The sequence below is a fragment of the Sinohyriopsis cumingii genome, chromosome 2, assembly GCF_028554795.1.
Source record: "Sinohyriopsis cumingii isolate HCF-2022 chromosome 2, ASM2855479v2, whole genome shotgun sequence".
Lineage (NCBI taxonomy): Eukaryota > Metazoa > Mollusca > Bivalvia > Unionida > Unionidae > Sinohyriopsis > Sinohyriopsis cumingii.
In genome coordinates, this window is record NC_142962.1 from 66,436,335 (window position 1) to 66,457,181 (window position 20,847).

The 20,847-nt window shown below is 38.1% G+C and overlaps 1 protein-coding gene across 1 annotated transcript in view; it reads right to left on the reverse strand.

Moving 5' to 3' along the window:
• Positions 1 to 257: 257 nt before the first annotated feature.
• The window catches only part of LOC149805077 (ribonuclease DdI-like), a 51,641-nt gene continuing 31,051 nt past the window's right edge, over positions 258 to 20,847 (reverse strand). Inside the window, exon 5 of the mRNA XM_089933550.1 lies at positions 258 to 365. Coding sequence (XP_089789676.1) covers positions 258 to 365 — 108 coding nt within the window. The remainder of the gene's footprint in view (positions 366 to 20,847) is intronic.

Here is a 20,847-nt window from a genome sequence, read left to right on the forward strand (position 1 = left end):
TATACCTGTAGGGCACTCATTGTTGGTCTTCACCCTCCCTGCTGCTGTAGTGTGTGAGTAATTAAACCATTATTATATCAATAATGAAATCTCACACATCTAAACTTGCTCGACAACGAATAGAGGCAATTAAGAAATATAACCCTTTTCGTGATGCTGTCATGCAGCAACTATAAGCGCGCCAGGAGTCTCAGGTGGATTTTGCAGAGGGTACAGAATAGTTATTTAAAACAATTGTCGAACCAACATAACAATTGTTACAGCAACTGAGGCGGCTCAAAAAGCTCTTGAGACTTTACCTGTTGATATTGTTTGCCATCTTCAAGCAGCATAACCACCATGCCAACAACCTCCTCAACTACAACCTGAAGTTCAACCACAACCTCTGCCAAGAATCAGAATTAACATTGCAGATAACTTCACGCCTGAAGGTATTACCGCTATCACGGACCCAGACCAAGTAATTAACATTGCCGCATATGGATATCGTGATAGAAATAGGTATAAAATACCCAAATATGTTAATACTTTAAAAGCTGCTGATTGGGTCAGGAATATATATTGCATCGCTGCTGATACTCCACAAATCAGATCTTAGCAAGATATTAATAGTTTTGACCTCTTCAGCAATACAGTATATGGGTATCTTGAACAAGTAAAGCAAGAAAGGAGAATAACAGAAGAAAAAAATGAAGCAGCAACTTGAAAAAGCAAAAGCAGAAAGGAAATCAGCCTCAAGAGCATTGAAGAAAAAAGCAGATAAAACAACAAGTGAGGAAGAAGGAGCAACTGGAAGTGGTTTTGTTACTCGAGGTTTAAGTGCTTGTATTACTCCATATCCCAATAATGTCCTTGCCGATGTTGAACGAATAGAAATTCTGATTGGCGGAAGACGAGCCACCAATAATTCCCAGAAATTATTAATGAAGCAGCTGATATTTGTCAACGATTATTTACAGGCGGTATCATGGACATTAATGTTTATCGGTCTTTCATTGATGAATTCGTTGATGAATACCACATTGATTGAGTGTATGCAGTTTGATACAGTGACTAGAATAAGATGATCATACATACATAATGATCAACATGGACCGATCATGATCAGGGTGATAAATTCGCGATTAACTACGTATAAAGCGATCTACGGTGATGGACTCGATGATTTTGTTTAGGGTTTATTTAGAAGAATAACCCCAAAAGTAATACCGATTGCAAAACAATTATCAATGAAAGCTATGGATGTTCGTGATAAAGGTCAGTGCTGTTGGTTATATTGACAGCAACGCATCCTCGACAATAAGGATAGACTAGCACGATTAATACAATGAAAACCACAGCCAGTAAAATTACCCAGCACCAAAGTTATGCCTTCAAATGTTAGTAAAATAATAAATCAAGCTGCAAATAAAAACCTAGCAGAGTTGGCTGGTGTACCACTATCAGAAAAGTAAGAAAAATAAACGCAAGTTTAATGGCAGGAAGTGGTCTTCGTGTTAGACGAGAGCAATTATAATATAATGTTTAAACGTATCGAGCATTTGACATGGATGCGCCAGTTCTCAAAGATGAATCTGTGCGCGATTATCAGTATTATTCTTTTGACTCACGAAAGCCAAAACAGCGTGGACGAATCGAACTGAAGCATTTATTGAAGGAGAAGCTTTAAGAAGCAGATGGTACAGGAATCAGATTTGGTGATGGACCTGGTATTGTTAACAACGGTATTATTGAGTTATTAAAAGGTGCCATATACATGATTGACGGAAGATCCATTGAATCATGCCTGGAAAACGTGGATATTGCCACAACGATGCTTGACCTTGCAAGATACAGCGACGATTACTCGAGATCAGCTGGCCCGTCAATGATGTTTGCAAAGAATACAACTGATCATCCAGAAGGCAGAAACGTAAATATAGGTAACGTAAGAAACGCTGCAGGGGATGGACCTACGGATGCATTAATATCAATGAACGATGAATTCAACTTTGGATTTGCGGCACATAGATTAATGTTAAATGTTGAAGAAGAATTTTAATGTGTGATTCCACTATCACATATATTCGGATTTTGTAGACATGTCAGAAATGCTATTTTCGTAGCCAAGCATACAGTTGTACTTGTCAGAAAAGACAACGACAATGATGCAATCTGGCGACCCGACGCAGTTGGTGCGTGTATAGTAAGTCTAACAAAACTTTCGTTGTGGATGCCAGTACTGACTCCAACAATATCTGAAGAAGAATGTCTACTCTCATTTATGAGTCAAGATGGTAAATCAACATTGTCATGGTTGACGATGACAACAGACAATATTTCAAGAGAAGTTGCTGGTTTATTTACATGTCAGATAGCATCACAGCAAGGTGTTTCTGCAGTTTTGATCGCAATCATGTAGCACGTGCTTATCATCGGTTGGTGACATGTATGGGGCGTGATCAGAATGTTGATTCTGGTTTGCAGATATACAGCGTCATTTTACAACGCTGTATCCAATCTCTTTTCGTTGGAACATTTAGACTTACTCAGACAATCTGTCGTTGATATACACTTCCGAGCTCGTGTAGCACGATCGCTACCATGAATACTTGGTCCACCAGTTATTCCTAGTGGTTACAGAGCAATCGCTGTTATACTCTCAGACAAAACAATGGTACTAGAAGGTGCTGGTGAACGAATGAGAGTTATTGATGCCCCAGTGGAAAACATGTGATTAAATTGCTCATGAAAACGCTCCTGTCTGGTATTCAACATTACCAACACTGACAATAATCGATCCGCCGATATGTGGCCGTGAAGTAATTGCTGTACTCGACGCTGTGTCAAGGTCTCTGACACCACCTCATAAAGTTGTGCACGAGTATACAAGTAGACGGTGTAACCGTCCACCGTCGTTTTAAACAGATCTTAAAGTATAATGGTAGATATTTACGGAAGATCTTCTCGCCTGAGTAAAACTCAGCAAGGCGACTTATCTAAATATGCAACCCGTGACGAGGTCAAGGATAAACTCGCTAATCTTTTGAGTGTCGCAAATGTGGACCAAAATGAAGTCGTTGTTTTTTAGGATAAACAAGGACGATTAAAGACGAGGAATATCTCGTTGACAGATATTATTCTGCGGGTTCCAGATGCAACCGAAGATAAGTTAGTGGAGTTTACTAAAAACGGTAAAATTAAAAGATCTTAGAAATCGGTTCTATCAGTCATGGGAGAAACTTCTGGAAGCATCAGAAGAATAGGAGATATTATGCATGGCGATCTCAATATGAGTAAAAATACAATTAATAATGTGAGAGAACCAAAATCAGACGACGACGTGGTAACAAAAACATAAGTAGAGAGCAGCAACAACACGATCAGAACTGATATCAATGATCGTTTATCAACCGCAGGTGATACAATGACTGGTTCTCTCAATATGACTAATAATAAAATTACTGATCGTGGAGAACCAGAATGAAGCGATGACGCTGCAATGAAGAAATGCGTCGATGATAGCAACATTCCGATGATGAATTCGTTAATGACAATCAATGATGGAATGACCACATTTAGATCTGAATATTCTAATCATGTACAAACTTTTATAAATATTCGTAGAAACATAAATAGAACCATTAATGAATTTTTTGGGAGTCCATCAGTCATCGACATTAAGTTCTCTGACTACCAACTACTTAAAATATATTGAGCTCCCCAAACGACGTTCAACATTACAAATACAAACAAGTATGCGAGTGGCAATCCAAACTGAAAAATATCGTTGACGATTATACAGTAAAAGTAAAAAAATATCTCAGCCGTGTAGTTTTCGTTGCCTTGATTGTATATTCGTCGTCCGCTTTTATCGCTATCAACAATAACAATGACACCACCAGAGGTTCTAATAATTTGTGTTTCAGCTGCAACAACAAAAGCTGGTATTCTTAATATCATCGCCAAAAAACATCTACATGTACAAATACAAAATTACATGAATATACAATAAATTTGCATACAGCGATACAAGCATACTCCAAATTATCTTCGTAGCGATGGAATAATATCAGATGCTGAGTTCACAGAAATGATTAAGATTTACAATGATGCAACAAATGTATCAGAATAATGCGTCCGATTCAGAAAATACTACTACTACTACTACTAATAATAATGTCAACGTCAAACGAATTACTGCAACAGATCGTCGCTAATATGATTCCATCAAAAATCACGATGATATCAGCAAGTTCAACCACTCCTGAATTTAAAGTTAATTTTCCACCTGCAATTCCAGCGAAAGAAATAAGACAAGCACAATTACGAGTATATCATAGCTGGCAAATTTTAAATCAGATTCATTCGGTTGGTTGCAAGCAAAGGATTCACTTGTATTAGCACATAAAAATAAACCAGATGGAACCGCCGAGTGGCAAGTTATTGGTATTTCCACAGGCAGTTATCAAATTGAACAAATCAACGATGAATTAAAACGCAGAATGAAATCTAAAGAATCTAAGATAGCTAGCATTGTCATCAGCGATATAAATAAACTCGCTAGATGATGCTGTATATATATATATATATATATATATATATATATATATATATATATATATATATATATATATATATATATATCATCGATCCGAAGTGTGTTAGGATGGCCAGATACACCACCAGAATATCAAGGACCGTTAGAATCAAAACGATTATGATTTCCTCACGGATAAGAAAATATTTATAAAAGTTCCAGAGTATCGAAAATCTCATCCATGGAACATAGCAAATATATCTTATTATATTACTACGTTTAATGGCACAATACATCCTAGGTTATTATATTATGACGATATATCTGATATAGACGAGGAGATTAAAAATTTCATCGGCGACATTTTTTTTTTCGACGTCATTAAGCCTGAACATAAACAAGTTAGTAATAAACTACGATATTTATTTTTAGTGTCGCACATTACAACGATGATATAAAGCAACATATAACTGAGTCAATGTAATATCAAATCCAGGATGCATCAGACATCTAGTTTATCAATAATCAGATCGTTGTATTTGTGATTGACTGCGGTGATCATGTAGTGTATAATAATCTTCCATAACCCAACGTAAAAACATTTAAACAGTTGTTTCTAAGACACTACGCGATCACAGAAGAACAATTACCAATTTTTTAAAATACCAGGATTTAATACAAAAGAATTAAAAAATTCACTCACCGAATATGAATATTTGCCTAAAATCGTCGAGTCATGGAGAAAATTAGCCCCTCCCCCAGGTATCCTAAATTTGAACAATGATCCATACGGTGGCGGCAGATATATTTCGCCAAGTATTGTTAATATAACATCAACGATCGCAGTTAATCTTGTATGTGATGCAATTGATGGCAGCTATCAAGCTGAAAAATTCGTTTAGGCTTAGAAGGGATATGTTTTATATACATTTACACCTCAAGTACCTCCTGGATATTTTATCGTACAAGAACCATTAATCCGGTTTCTCTGCGATGTCATAATCCGTTATTATCAAGGATATATTTTAAGCTTACTGACCAAACCGGACACCTTCTTGATTTTAGATATGAAGTTTTAAATTTTAATCTGTATGTAAGATCATATATCTTCATGTTTGTAGAGGATTTTGTAAAATCTGTTTCTGAGTCGAAGTTGGCGTTTTTTTTTTAATGCAAATAATTATTCCTTTATTCAATCAAGGGGTATTATAAAATGAATCAACACATGAGAGTTTTGTATACAACAAAGATATACTCGAATATGCCGTCAGAACAATATTGACACTTTCACACACAGAAAAATTTAGTGTTAATAATAATTATTGATGAATACGGCGATGAAGAATTTTTGTTAACGCAGGAATAGTTAAATAAGCTCAGCGAGAACATACTGTTACGATTGTGTGCGATAGAGATCAGATTCTGAATTATGCACATTCCTGCCTTGAATTTGATCAGCTGAAAAGAATATTGTAATCTGAATTTGAATAAATATTATTATTAGAATAAAAATAAATATCAATGATGAAATCATTGAATCTGTTTCAGATTATCAAACAGCTTCATCAGATTGATGGGTATATTGCCCATACTTTTTCAGATTATCAAACAATTTCATTAACGATTTTATATTCAATGAGTTTAGAATGATTTTATCGTTATTGATATTATTTCAGATTAATGGTTAATTTCACAGATTTGACGGGTATATTGCCCATAACTTTTCAGATTATCAAATAATTTCATCAAATTGATGGGGTAAATGATACTCAGAATAATAAAAGTCTCATCGAAAACAGAAAATATTGCATAATAATAATAATCAGAATAAATATTGCACGCGTTATTATTTGATGTTGTAACACTTTCATTTTCTATCTTCAAATCTTCTTTGTTGTAACGATTCAAAATGACAAATAATTTTTTCAGGATTCTGTTGATCAGATATTTTTATACCATCATGTTGTAACTTTTCAATTGCAGAAATAATAGGATTAATATTTTCGAAAGTCGTTATATAACAAATAAATATTTAAAATAAAAAAATATTTTACACAATGCTAGACAACACAACCCACATCTTAACTCATAGATTACCAAACAATATTCTAGCAAGTTCAGAGGACGATTTATACAACAAACATCCATGTGAATCCCTAGATTACCTAACGATATTCTAGCAAGTTCAGAGGGTACATATATATAATCGTAGCTCTAAGGACGGCACAACGCCCATGTGAAACCTAGATTGCCAAACGACATTCTAGCATGTTCAGGGGGTACATATATAATCTTAATTCTATGGACAACACAATATACAATCTTATCTAACTTACTTCTTAATTATAAGGACGGCACAACACTAACTCTACGGACGGCATAATACATATACGAGGCTTTCTCTACGTTCAACAGATTTTGCACACCCTCCCCCATAATCCTTTAACTCTTCTTCCTCTGAAATTTGTTGCAGTAAGTCTACCTGGTAGCAAATATAATCATCAGTAACAAAACAATCCTTTGAATGACGGGATAGTTGATGAAGGTCTGTCCAATGAAACACCTTCAACTGAATCAGACCGCTTATAGCATTCAGGTACCAGTGCTTCAAACACCGGTGACCTAACGGATGTAATTGTTCTTTACGTTTGACTTGAATTTTGACCAGTTCTCGGTTAATCCGTTCTCTCAATTCTACAGGCAAACCACGAATGTTCTCTTGTAAAGTATCCATGATCAGGTCATACTAAATCCTCTTTTGTCTGACACAATAAATATACTGTTTGCACAGACATGGTTTTACTTCAGTGTCGAATCTAAATCGTTTAGTCACTAATTTGCACATGACAGTTCGTTCAGAAGTTTCCTCTTTCACTAAGTTGACATTGTGTAAAAGATTTTGGTAAGTCTTTAACTCTTCCTCTGGAATTCGATGCAGTAAGTTTACATTGTAAGAAATAGAATCATCAATAACAAACCAATCCTTTTTTAAACCAAGGGGTAGTTGATGAATGTCTGACCAATGGAACAGTTTCAACTGAATGAGTCTTTGTATTTCATTCAGGTACCAGTGGTTTAAATACTGGTAACGTAACGGATGCAATTGTATTTACGTTTGACTTTAATTTTGACCAGTTCTCGGTAAATGCGTTCTCTCAACTCCACAGGCAAACCACGAATGTTCTCTTGTAAAATATCCATTCAGGGATTACTGATATCGTCCCACTAAAGGTAAATAGTGACAATTGGGAGACCATCGAGCATGTTCCAGGTAGGCTGAATCTTGTGGTTCCCAGTGGTGAAGTGACACACCGCAACTGAAGCACTTGACTTTATCCCCTTCGCCCAAGTAGAAAAATCCGGCTCTGGCTAATTCTTCGGGGGTCGGTCCTCCCAGATATTTTGGCCATTTTCCTTTGAACGATTGAAGACGATTTTCAGGCAAATGCACAGGGAACGAATATTCGTCTTTCACAGGTTCGTTTCGATGAGGGCAGGGTGACATCGACAGGAGTTTGCTCAGGACTGGATGACATCCGTAGGGTGGTAAACGTGATGGTTGACATCCACATTTACCATGAAACCCAGTAAAGTGTCCACAATAATCGGTGGCATCGCTTTCGCATCCATCAGGTTTGACACGCACAGCATCACTTTCCATGATAGGGGTAGTGCCACTAAAGTTCCCATGATGCTTTACTGCATCACTGAGGTCACATCGTACAGCATCGCTCAGATCGCAAGGCTCAGCATCACATTCCACTTCAGAGGCCCCAAACATGAATTGTGCCTGTCTGAACTTGTTTTGTGTTTCTCTGAAAGTATTCATCTTGTTCGCTTGGCTTTGGTAGTCACAATGAACTATCGATCTTGCCCTTTTTATATGCTGACCAATATCGACGTGACCGTACGGCAACGTAAAGTGATTGGGAAGTCTCACTCGCTTCTGGTACACGATTTGATAGACTTTTTCCAAGGGTCTACTGGCGATTTGGTGAGTGGGTAAACGTACAATCTTATGCGGTTCACGGGTGGTCACTTTAAAATTTTCATCCTCTCCAGAGTGCAAGGCTTCTTTCAATACCCCAAAGTTGACCACTCGACTGGTGCGATAATTCAGAGTCAATCCTATCACTTTACATTCGTTGTGCACTTCTCCTTGTGGGTCCCGGTATTCGTAGCCGTAATTTTTAGGACCGCCACTCGCGAAACTTAGAATCTTGTCGGGGTGCTCGTCTGTCCAGGCACTTAAACGGTCTCCTTCGATGTTAGGGTGATGTTGACCCGGGTTATCGATGTAGATGCAACTGTCCGTGTCAAAGTACAGGATGCGATCCCCTAACAGTTCTAAAGCTTCGTACAATTTTAAGCGAGCATGGGCTGTCACGTAAGCCACAATGATGACATTTCCAAATTCGTCGGCTTGTACAAAGTCCAGATCTTCTTCGTAATTGACTAAGATCAAATCCTCACGAACGACGTCTACGTGTTTCATGTATTTGATTTTGTCGTGAATCATCTGGAAGTAGCGGGAAGGTTCTGTCAAATATTCTGTCTTGGGTAAACACGATCGCTGTGCCATTTTGCCCCACAAACAATTTAACATCACTTTGGCAAAGATTGCCTGCCTTCGTTTTCTCGATGTGGTCTAAAGGGATACCTTCTTGTTCCCAGTATTTATCTTTGAATGTCTTTTTGGTCTTCGGGAGTGTGACACCAGGAAGGATAGCCACTGGTTTCTTGTTTCAGTTTCAAAAAGACATCCACGTAGTCAGCGAAAATGCCTTTCTGACTTGGGTCACCCTTGTGGTATTGTTGTGTCTTGGGAAAGTGGAACATTTTGTACACTTCTAACAGTTGGTATCCATGTCCAGAGCTTTGAACAATTCCACGCTGACCCAGGTTCCCGTCAAGGAGCGTTCTTCCTGGGTGTGCAGACAAGGCAGGTCTTGGTTAGACGTTTCGGCACAAGTACGGCACAAGGGAAACATCAGTTTTCCTTGGCAATGGTGAGGTAAAACGTGATAGTATAAGTCAGTGGGAGGCAAGACTTTACATTTGATCAAGCCTTTGTATTGTCGAATGTGGTCGAGGTCGATGTGTTCCGTTAGCAATTGCGGGTACCCTGCAGGAAAGTGACAATATTTGCACACGTAAGGATACAGCGAACACACGTCCAAGTATTTGATTTCTTCTCCTTTCTCTTCGTCGGCTTGGTACAGCAAACAGGTGGCATTGGTCCTTCCTCCGTACAAACTATCCCTCGGGTTCAGGGGTCCACCCCCTGGTAACTCTCCACGATGCGTTTAAACTCGGGATCGATTTTCAAACGGTGATCGTACTCGTGTTCCCACATTTCCACCACTTGGTATCCTTGCTGTTCTAACTTCAAGAGACGCTGACAAGTGGTCTGGTACAAGTCTTCCATGGTTCGTTGTAAAAACTGATTTTTAGTGTCACGTTCAGGGTAGCAAATGGGACATCCGTGAAATAAGCAACCGTTAAACTCGTACACGATCTTGGGGTTTTCTAAGTCCCAGCCATCTACCGAATGCGCTCCGATGGTCTTTTCACCCCCTCCGTTGCGGGCATGCTGAATCCATTTGTCTTCCTTGTCGCACAAGTAATGTAACCAACGTAGGGCTTTGACCGAGTACTGACGTTTGACAAAGTTGGTCGTTTGAGGGCTGATGACAGCCAGGGTGTTTTCAGGCATGAATCGTTGTCGGTACACTAAGGAACACGCTTTGGCAATGGTGCAAGCTTCTTTTAAAGGATCGACCCCTCCGTGTTCCATGAACAGTTCTCGAAATTTTCCACAGAACGCCGTAAAATGTCCACGTCGGAACGACAATACTTTAGCATTTCTTCCTGAAAGTCGAAAGGGTCCGAGGCGTGAGCCTGGTACCAAGCGTAGAAAGCTTCTCGTTGTTCGGAACGCATGTTGTCAGGGTCGTAGTCTTGAGCCTCAGGCAAATGGGGTAGAACGGCATGTTGATTGGCTTTGGTATTGAAACAGTGTGGAAAGTACCCTTTGGCCATTTCTGTCATTCCAAACGTTTTAGGCATTCGACTCAAAGGCATGGCCAAGTAACTCATTGAATCTTTTTAAACTGTACTTGTCCCACTTGCATGAAAATGATTTTGGCTCCGTTCAAAGTGACTTTAGGACGTGCGGTGCCTTGTTCCGTATAGTATTTGAGAAGAAACTGTCCATCATATCCGGGGAAATCGTGAGCCATCACCGTGGCATGGCGATGACAATCTCCGTAACGTTCGATATTCTCTTGGCTCCACGTTTCGTCGATGGGGACTAAGATCCATTGAGCGAAATCGGTCAGGGTGTTCGGTCCCCGAAAGATTTTTTCACGTCCTCTAGGAATCTTGCTGCAGTGAAGGCAATGACTAAAGATAGGTTCTTGGATGCACTTCTCGCACGCTCGATGAGCTACGCAGAAATTAGGAATGTGAATGCCGGTCTCCTGCATGCATTCAAAATCGAAAAAGATGAAATTCCCTTTCTTCTTGTGGTCATCATTTTCCTCTTGTTGTGGTTGGTCTTTTTGCATGTAGCATTCGTGTTCCAAGTCCACGATTTGGTGACAAATGTGACATCGTTTCTTTCCTCGACATACGTAAAACTTGGCACTATTGGTACGTATGCCTTGTCCACACGTAGGGCACAATCTCAGGAGTTGACAAGCACTTTTCTGCTGTGAACCTTGCGTCTTCAGATGTTGCTGGTAACAGGCAGGGCTGACAAACGTGCGCAGACAAGCAGGACAATGCACTCTTTCTTGTCCTTTGTAAAGACAGGGTTGAGAGGCCAAACATCCCTCACATTTCGATCCACAATGTTTGTGTTGCTCTCGATTGTTATAGCCATAGTCACATTTCTCACAGTAATAACCGTATCCCAGGAATCCGGTGATACTGGTAATGGTATCGAAATGTTCATCGTGATGATAGACATGAATGTATTTTCCGTCCTTAAAGTCTTGGCCTCGAAACAACAAGAGGTCCGCGCACTTCTTGAGGGTTCACTTTCAAGGTGTGTCGTGGAGATAGGGCATCCTGCAATTTTTGCATCTCAGGAATGCCACAGGGTGTGTCTTTGTAAAGGTCAGCTTGTTGTTACAGGAGTTCTGCTTCATTTCGTTGTTTGGCTCGGTCCGATTGTTGAATAGTTTTCCAGGCTCGTTTCCATTCTGCCGTGTCGGTCATGTTGGCATCGGTTCGTCCCACCACGATAGCCCTGGCTAAACACATCTGGTCTTGAGGATTGTTAATTTGGACGAGACTCTTTTTGGTGCTGCGAAGGTTGTTCACCAATAACACCTTTTTGCGTTGTCCGGTCCCTTGAGGAGGAGAGACGTGGGTCATGGACACTGTGGCTTTTCCATCGGTGATGTCAAACTGGTCATTGAATTGTTGCACGTGTAGAATCTTGCCCATGACTTTGGAAGGGATCAATACTGCGGGACTGGTAAACTCGATCCAAACAGGGGATTTCAAACCGTCGTATGGAAAGTCTCAAGCGATCGTCTTCTTTGGCTTGACATTGTCGCTTTAGTATGGTTAACAAAGAATCCCACGTCTCAGCGATGATCCTTTCTGCTTTCTCCAACGGTACGTCGAACTTGAAATCTTTAAACTTCACCCTATAAGTGTAAGCTGTGGTTCTAAATTTTCTAGAGGAACGCTTTTCCGTCTCTCGAATGTGATAGTACTTTTCAGGGTTGACTAAGTGTGGTGAACTTTGGTTAGGTGCAGACTCTCTGGGCCTGGGTTCTGGTTCACTCATGTCATCTTCAAAATCACAGGCATGAATTTGTGCCAAGACTTCAACTATGGTACGAGGCGATAGATCACATTTCTGCCTCTTACTTTCTTCTTTCTTCTCGAATGGATTCGATCGTTTCATCTTGACTGAGAAAAGTCAAATGACTACATGTTAAACCCCATGGGTCACTTTATATCCATGGCAGACCAGCGTATATATAAAGGGTGTGTGTCTTGTCTTTCCACTATTCATTTCACTCTCAAACTGAGCAAAACGATGGAAGAGACTACACAGATCGAACTTTTCATCAGAGCTTTGCGAGGGGTCATTAGAAAATTTTCTTCAGACAAGCCGACGGACTACTCTCCTTCCTTTCGAGATAAAAGTCGAGATACTTGCTATATCTGGAAGAATAAAGGGCATTGGTCGTCAGAGTGTCCAGACCGTCAAAAAAGCAAAACAGGGGCTAGAAGACACAAAAGTCAAGATACCTGTTATCACTATCAAGAAAAAGGACACTGGTCTTCAAAATGCCCTGAGAAACAAGAGGAGCAAGAAGAAGAGAGGAAATGTGGAGAGGAAGAAGAGGAAGAACCCAGACACGTGAAGAAACAGAAGCAGGAGAAGAAAAGAAGAAGGGAAGAAATTAAGGATGAAGAGGAGGAAAAAGCTGTGAAAGTGAAGAAATTTAAAAAACAGAGAGAGAGAGTGAAAACAGACAAAGAAGAAACCTATGAACTTTTTCAAGTGCTATGTTGTGAATTGGATTGTAAAAAATTTGTACCAGAATAGACCAGTCATAAAACATAAGTGTCTCTTGGTTTTGATTTTTAGAATAAGAATCTACACTCACACACTCATACATTCACACGTACCATAAGGGTAAAAAGGGCTTTTTGAGTTTTAATTGATGTTGGCAATTGAAATACTATCTCTTTTCGAGAGAAATGGGTAGCCCTGAAAAGGGCCTTTGGGTATTTGTTGATTCAAACAATCAGCTTTAACTGTCTTAAGCCTTTGCCACGGCCAAGGCCTACTTCTGGACTGCGTACTGTCGATGATGATTTGATAGAAATCACTAAGGGTGGTATGGCAGGCGTAGTCACAGGGTTGGGTTGTTTAGCTCGGGAAGGTCTTTTTCTCTTCGGACGTAATAAAGAAGTCTGATACATTTGTTTCAGACTTCTTAACTCCGCTGAAATGTCTAACAGTACCGTGACCGTTTGACTTTCACACCCTTGTTTCTTCTCTGCTGCTTCTTCTTGTTGTTTCCTTCTTACCTCTTCTTCTTGCTGCTGTAGGAGAAAAGCTTGTTCTGCTTCCTTTTGCTGCTGTAAAAATTTCTCCAATTCTTCTTTTTGTCTCTGTTTAAAATTATCCACGTGTAGTAAAGAAGGTGACGAAGGTACTGGTTCTGGAACAAATTCTTGCGAGGTAAGAAAATCCACAAAATCCCAATTTAAATTTACCTCTTCTGGAAGTAAGTCTGGGTTCACTTGGGTAGTCAATGTTATTTAATCGCTTTTCGTTGCCACTGCCGGTGCACACCAATTCATCGTCTTCTGTGTTTCCGTCATGTTTGAAAACTGTCGCATGGATTGACTGCGCACAGACGCTAGCGAATCTATATAGGGAATGCGACGTAACAGACTGATCTCTTCGGATTGGACGTGGGGTGACTGAATTTTGTAACGCGTGTTTGGATTGGTCAATGAACTCAATCTGTTTCGATCCTCCCTTTCTCTATAAATAACCGCAGTTCGCTGCATTCCTTCACCTGTTCTCGTCACCAAGATGTGGACCAACGTGGAATCCTCTACTCTAATATCTTCAATGCTGTTCCGGTCGGACTTACCGATGTATGTCCGATCATCATGGACTTTTGTCAGGATGACAGATACAAGCCTTTGGAAGAAAAGAATCTACGTGGAGAGGCAAAGTTGTTTAAAGAGTGTTTTAATTTACGTCCCAGAAGTGAGACAAAGTTTAAGGAAAAGAAGAAGAACTAAACATTGCCCTCTATGTTAACATGGAATAAGGTTAACACAAACCCAAAGGTCCTTTTCAGGGCCATTCATAAGTCTCGAAAAGAAAGTGACTTTCTTGCCTAATTTCTTTTTTAAAAAAAATGTCTGTTGTCTGTTGTCTGTGTTATATCCATCTCCCATGTTCAATTTCCCTTGACGCTATACAGTCCCATCCATGTTCATTTTCCCTTGACGCTATACAGTCCCACAATATATTGCCATGTTCATTTTCCCTTGACGCTATACAGCCCCATCTATGTTCATTTACCCTTGACGCTCTACAGTCCCATCCATGTTAAAATTCTCCATGTTAAATTCCCTTTGACGCCAAAGGGCAAACCCCCTATTTTAACATTAAAGTCCCCCTTGACGCTAAAGCGTCCCCATATACTACTGCCGATTCGAAAATATTCATATTATTAGCACACACAAAAGTTCCATAAGCCAATCAGTAAAGAGAATACTGCATAAGAATTTCATGGACTTATTTTGGACCAATCAGAATCACATAAAGTTATATGTTAACGTGTTTAATATAAAAAATATTAAACTGCATACATTACGTTTAAAGTGTACAGCAGATTATGTGATATTTCTGGACATTAAAGGTGGTCGCTTGTAAAATGATAAAATATTTAACATTTTCAAAAACAAAAATAATGGCACATATTTATACGTCAAACCAATAAAAAGTCACTTAAAATGTGTTGGTTGTGTGGATTGTCTTGCATTACATTTAGTTAAATATCATTCCCCATGCAAGAGTCATTACATTCAAATGAACGAGGAAAACACCCAATCACTTATTGTCCATAAATAATAGCTGAATTCGAATTGAAAAATTCATAAAATCTGAACCTGGACAGGCAACATATCATAGACTAAGTAACAAGAGATGTCATATCGTTTGTCATAATATAATAATCACGTAATTTCGAGCTGCAATAAACTTAATGTTACAAAAGCGGACATCTTTAAATGTCATTCAGAACATTCTCGTCTCATACAGATGAGAGTGAAATAATGTCTACTCTGAAAGCGATTCGGATGTAATCAAAATGTTACTACTCAAATTGGTCAGGTTTCTCTTGGACAATTATTCAGTTAGGCATGTGAAGAACAGAGGCTAATAACATTTTAGCTGTCGACAACAGAACTCGATGACGTTTCAACAATCAATGAAATACCTGCATTATTAATTTTTTGATGTTATTCCTGCAACTTTGCAACGCAAACATTTAAAACCTATTTATGCCGCATTCTGATGTCAATGAAGTCATTATAATGTGATAATAAAGAAATACTATTTATATCCGAGATATTTTTTCTAGTATACGATGGAAGATGCTGAGAAAATTAAAAACTTTAAAAGTAACGTTTTTTACAGAATAATGTTCCAGATGACGTTATGTTGATATACAATATTTCTGTATACCGCTTTATCGTGTAGGTTGTATCAAACTTAAATTTAATTACAGAACAAAATCGAATTTCAATGTCAACATGTGGCAGGACACTGGTAACTATCTTGAAAACTGAACGAAACAACTGAGAGAATCTGCCACCTATCAATGATTAGAAACTCTAAGAAACGGGAGCAGTCCTTTAGGCGATTGAAGAAATTAAACCGTACCCAAAATCGCTTCCAAAAGACGGTACAAGCACTACATATGTCAGGTGCGCAAGGTCCGGGCAAGCGTATGTATTTCATGGACAATGCACATTAATTTGCGTTTTTAATGAATAAATGAAGTGATCTTTTTTAGTCATGTGATAAAAATATACATTTGTGCTCATTTGAAATGACATTTACGAAAATCACTGAATAATTTTAAACTTTTGTTTTTAATGCTAACAAACATAAAGTATATTCAACTTCTTTCTTAAGATACAGTCGACACAAGCTTAAGATACAATTAAAATAAGCTTAAGATACGATCGAAATAAACTTAAGATACAGTCGATATAAGCAATCAAGTACAATCCCCTACCAATGATTTTAATATGCAGGCAACACCTGACAAGACTAATGCTTCCGAAGTTGAGAACTTTGTTGTACTCTAGTCTTACCCTTCAAACTCAACAAAAACAAATTTCATTTATTACTTACTGTCTCATACTTAATATTTTACAATCTTGGGGTGCATTTCAAAGTGTAATTAGCAATACATATTAAGTTCTAAACAAAAATCTGTGCCAAAATTATTGTAGTCAACTATCTCAAATGAGACAAAGGCCCGTATCTTATTGGTACAATGTCAATGATAACGTTACAGTACCAGTAATGAGATCATCTATTTGCAGTCCAGGTACTGAATAATTTTTTATTTATATAGAGCTCAAAAGACACAAACATTTTGTGAAGTAAAACAAAGCGGTAAACTCTGAATTGACCTTTTTGCAATAAAGAACACTTACTAGACGAGACTAAATATTGGGCAAAAGGAATACTTCTGCAATACATCATAAGCTTATTCTAAAAACATTTACCACAATCCATGTAGGCTGGTTTTGACATAAATGTCTGGCCAGTACGATATCAATTCTTCCGTCAGGTTCTACAACATGGGAGATAAGATTATATATATATATATATATATATATATATATATATATATATATATATATATATATATATATATAAAAGCACACTGATGGTAGATTTTGTTTTCGTAAAAAATATACAAGAGAAGTCATGTTTATTCAGACTGATGACGTCGATATATGATTAGCTGCAATCTCCCCGTAGATTGATGGCATATATATACGTCACTAACATGGCGTTTTATTAAAAAAATTGCATATGTCTAAACATTAAAGGGATATAACACTTTCAGTTCTGTTTTGAGTATATTTGTCTTTTTCTCTCTATCACTACATATAAACTTCGGTAACTAAAACATCAATTATTCCACACAAAAAACGCCGTTGCTGAAATGACTTTCCCAGTCGAAACGTGCAGCCCTCTGTTGCCCGCGTCCCAAGACCCAGCTGGATTCAGGTGTAGCTATTCCACAACAGACATTTTTTTTCTTAAGCACAGCCTTATTGAATTTATTGGACATTGCAAGAAGAAACATGTTTATACTGTTGTTGATTTTAAAAGTGCCTTTGATAATGTGTGACATAAATTGTATACCAAAGGCTTCAGGGTAAACTGTTTTAACGTTATACTGGATAATCATAAAGATCAAATCATGTGTTTGTGTAAATAATGAATTTGCCGCTTTTTCATTGTGAAAAAGCTGTAAGACAAGAGGAAAATGTATCTACATTATCGTTCTTCTTATTCCTACATGACTTATACTATGTTCGCTGATCAGGCTATGAGTGTCGCAGATAATCCTGCTAAGATGCAATATACCAGTGATATGTTTCGTGGATACTGCGATAATTCGAAACTTACAATCAATATGGAGACACCAACATTATTGTATTTGCATTAAAAAAAACAAAAAAACCCCCAAAGATCACACATACAAATTTCAGATAAAACTGCCTATATTGATGCTGTAGATGCATTTAATTACCTTGGCCATTTTTTTCACAAGAATGGAAAATTCACGGCTTGAAAACTCAGTTATACTTAGAGCCCCAGTGCCGCTGTTACGTGCAAAAAAAAGTCGTATACGCTAATTGTCTGCATAATACTGAATCTTGAAAGATATTGGTTATACACTTCGTTGGGTTCATTTAGAACCAGGTAATATCGACGTTTCATCGCACTATGAGCCAAGTAATTTCTCCCTCGAACTGAGAAACCCTCCCACTTTTCAGATGTGTACAAGTTAGTCCAATATTGATTGGCGACATCCGTAGAGGAACCGATTTCAGTCGAAAGCTGGAACATAAAATCTGATTACGTCACTGTTGTAAACGTAAGAAGCTAACACCACGCTATATCTGGTTGTCATCAGTCCAAGTTTGCCTTTCCACGGATTCCAGAGCCCCAGCTTTTGATTAATATTCAACCGAGTCTTAATTCAGATCCGCATAAAAAAGCGGACCCGCTTCTCTTCATTCCCTCTAGAATAAATCTGTGCACATGTGCGAATGTTGTTGTTGTTATGTTAGTAACTTACGGAATTTGTTGAATGTATTACATCACTACTTTTGGAGCACTCCCGAGAAAAAAAGACGGAATTAAGAGCGACTTCGTTGACTGAATTAAAAGGGTGACACTTCTTAATTCTAAATTGAATATTTGAACGTCGTTTAAACCTAACATCTTGATTATTAGAAAGAACGGTTTATGTCAGATAGCTATATTAACCAATCATTTCCTCCCTTTCAAACTTGATTTAGATTGGAAGAATGGTGAAACTTATGATAAACGATGGCACTGAGGCTTTAAAAAGCGTATACACAACTTAGATATTGAGAATTGATTGTCAGCTAAAGCTGTTCGATCAGACCATTGTTACAACTCTATGGGAATAAACTAAGTAACAAAACAAGCAAAACAAATAAGTTTTGTAAACTTAGCAAACAATTTAATTATCAATGTTATAAAATGAAAATTTAAGATGAACCTACAGTATTATGAATTGATACCAAAATAATCCTAAAAAAATTATCTTCAGGTCCAAAAGAATGAAAAGTTCTGTATCAATTTAAGATCCAAGAAAATGCTGGTCCACCAACAGCCCTGGCATTGTCCAGAACTCCTTTGAATAATTCACAATAGTTTCAAAATAATATTATAGACGAATGAGCACTTCTATTTTCATTGGATAATCCAAACAAATATTTCTCCTCTCAAATAATATTTGACTACAACATTAAGTACGTCTGCAGACTTGATCTTACAATAAGAACGCAAGAAATAAGAATAAGAAAAGTGCCCAGTACGAGATACTTATATACTGGCGAGAAGGCTAAAACACACAAATTATCACTATTGCTGCGTGACAAAATCGCAAATTTCCAACATCGTAAAAGAACTCATATGATTTCACCCATCCAATGGGATTTAACTCGAAAAACTTGAAGCACATGAACACTCGAACATACACACAACAAGTCTATCCGAGCCAAACTTACTCGAATATACATACTACACGCCTATCTGAGCCTGACCTACTTCAAATTCTCTCTTCTTTCTTTCTTTCTTTCTTTCTTTCTCTCTCTCTCTCTCTCTCTCTCTCTCTCTCTCACACACACGTGTGTGTGTGTGTGTGTGTGTCTGTGTGTGTGTGTGTGTTGAGTATCTATTTTCCATTGATAGGCGTGTGTGTCTGTGGCATTTGCTATTCTAGCCGGGCCTCGAGTGGCCGAGTGGTCTAAAGCGCACGCCGTTACGGATCATTGCCATCTCAATTCTATCTCCGTGGTTTAAAGTCTCAGGTTCGGCCAATTTGGGTATGTGAGAAAGCTTGTCAGTAGCTTCTCGTGGGTCGGTGTTTCTTTCTGAGGTTTTCCCGGGTTCTCTCTCCGCCATTAATACTGTCCGCCATGTATAGCCTATCATGTGCTGAAAATGGCCTTTAAACCCTACAACAACAACAACTATTCTAGCCTCATGCCGTAATTGGCCGTGAAATGTTATCTCCCGTTGTTTGGTTGCTATGTGTCGCGCATGTATAAAAAATTACAAAGGACAGTAACCTTCAGTCACCTTCATAGTCGACGTTCATGATTTAAGGTGTTCTCAATAGTGTATTTTAGAAATACTGAACTTTGGTTCTGAAGGTCTTCAGTGGAAGAGTTTTTATTTGAAGTTAAACATAATACATCGATCTAATTGCTGATTATTGTGTTTTTAAACTGCACATTAGATTTGTGTACAGTACAGCAGAATTTCTTCAGTCCTATATTCTGATACATGAACATAAAAAACTCTTTTCCTAAACTGAGGAATAACTAACAAGAAATGAACCAATTTGGTCGCTTTCAATGCCGTATGGGAAGTTAAAGGAACGTAACTCCATCACAATTCACGAACAAATGCTGTTGTTGTTGTTATAGGATTTAACACCATTTTCAGCACAAGATAGGCGTTAGTGCGGTAAAACATGAGAGTTAGAAAGGAAACGCCAGAGTCACAGATAGAAAATGATGGACAAGACATTGAAAACAATTAAAAACAAAATGAAAATGGAAAAAAGAAGGTTCATTGCAATGAACTGAGTATGTAAAATAAATAATCATGGAAATGATAACAGCATGTCACGTGAAACAATAAAGTAGGAATGTGTTAATGAAACCTGGATGCCCACATTAAGAAATTGAACAAGAATTACCATGCCGATAACGATTCATAAATCAACAATTACTACTTATACTGTTATAATGAATATTACTCCTACTACTGCCCTCAATCTATCACAATACCAATGCTATAATCATACAACTACCTTCAGTCTTCCACAATACCAATGCTATAATCTACTGTCTGAATCTATCGCAATACCAATGAAAAAACCACATTAATGCCCTAAATCTATCGCAAGACCAATGCTATAATAACACTAATGCCAGAATCTATCGCAATGCCAATGCTATCTTAACACTACTGT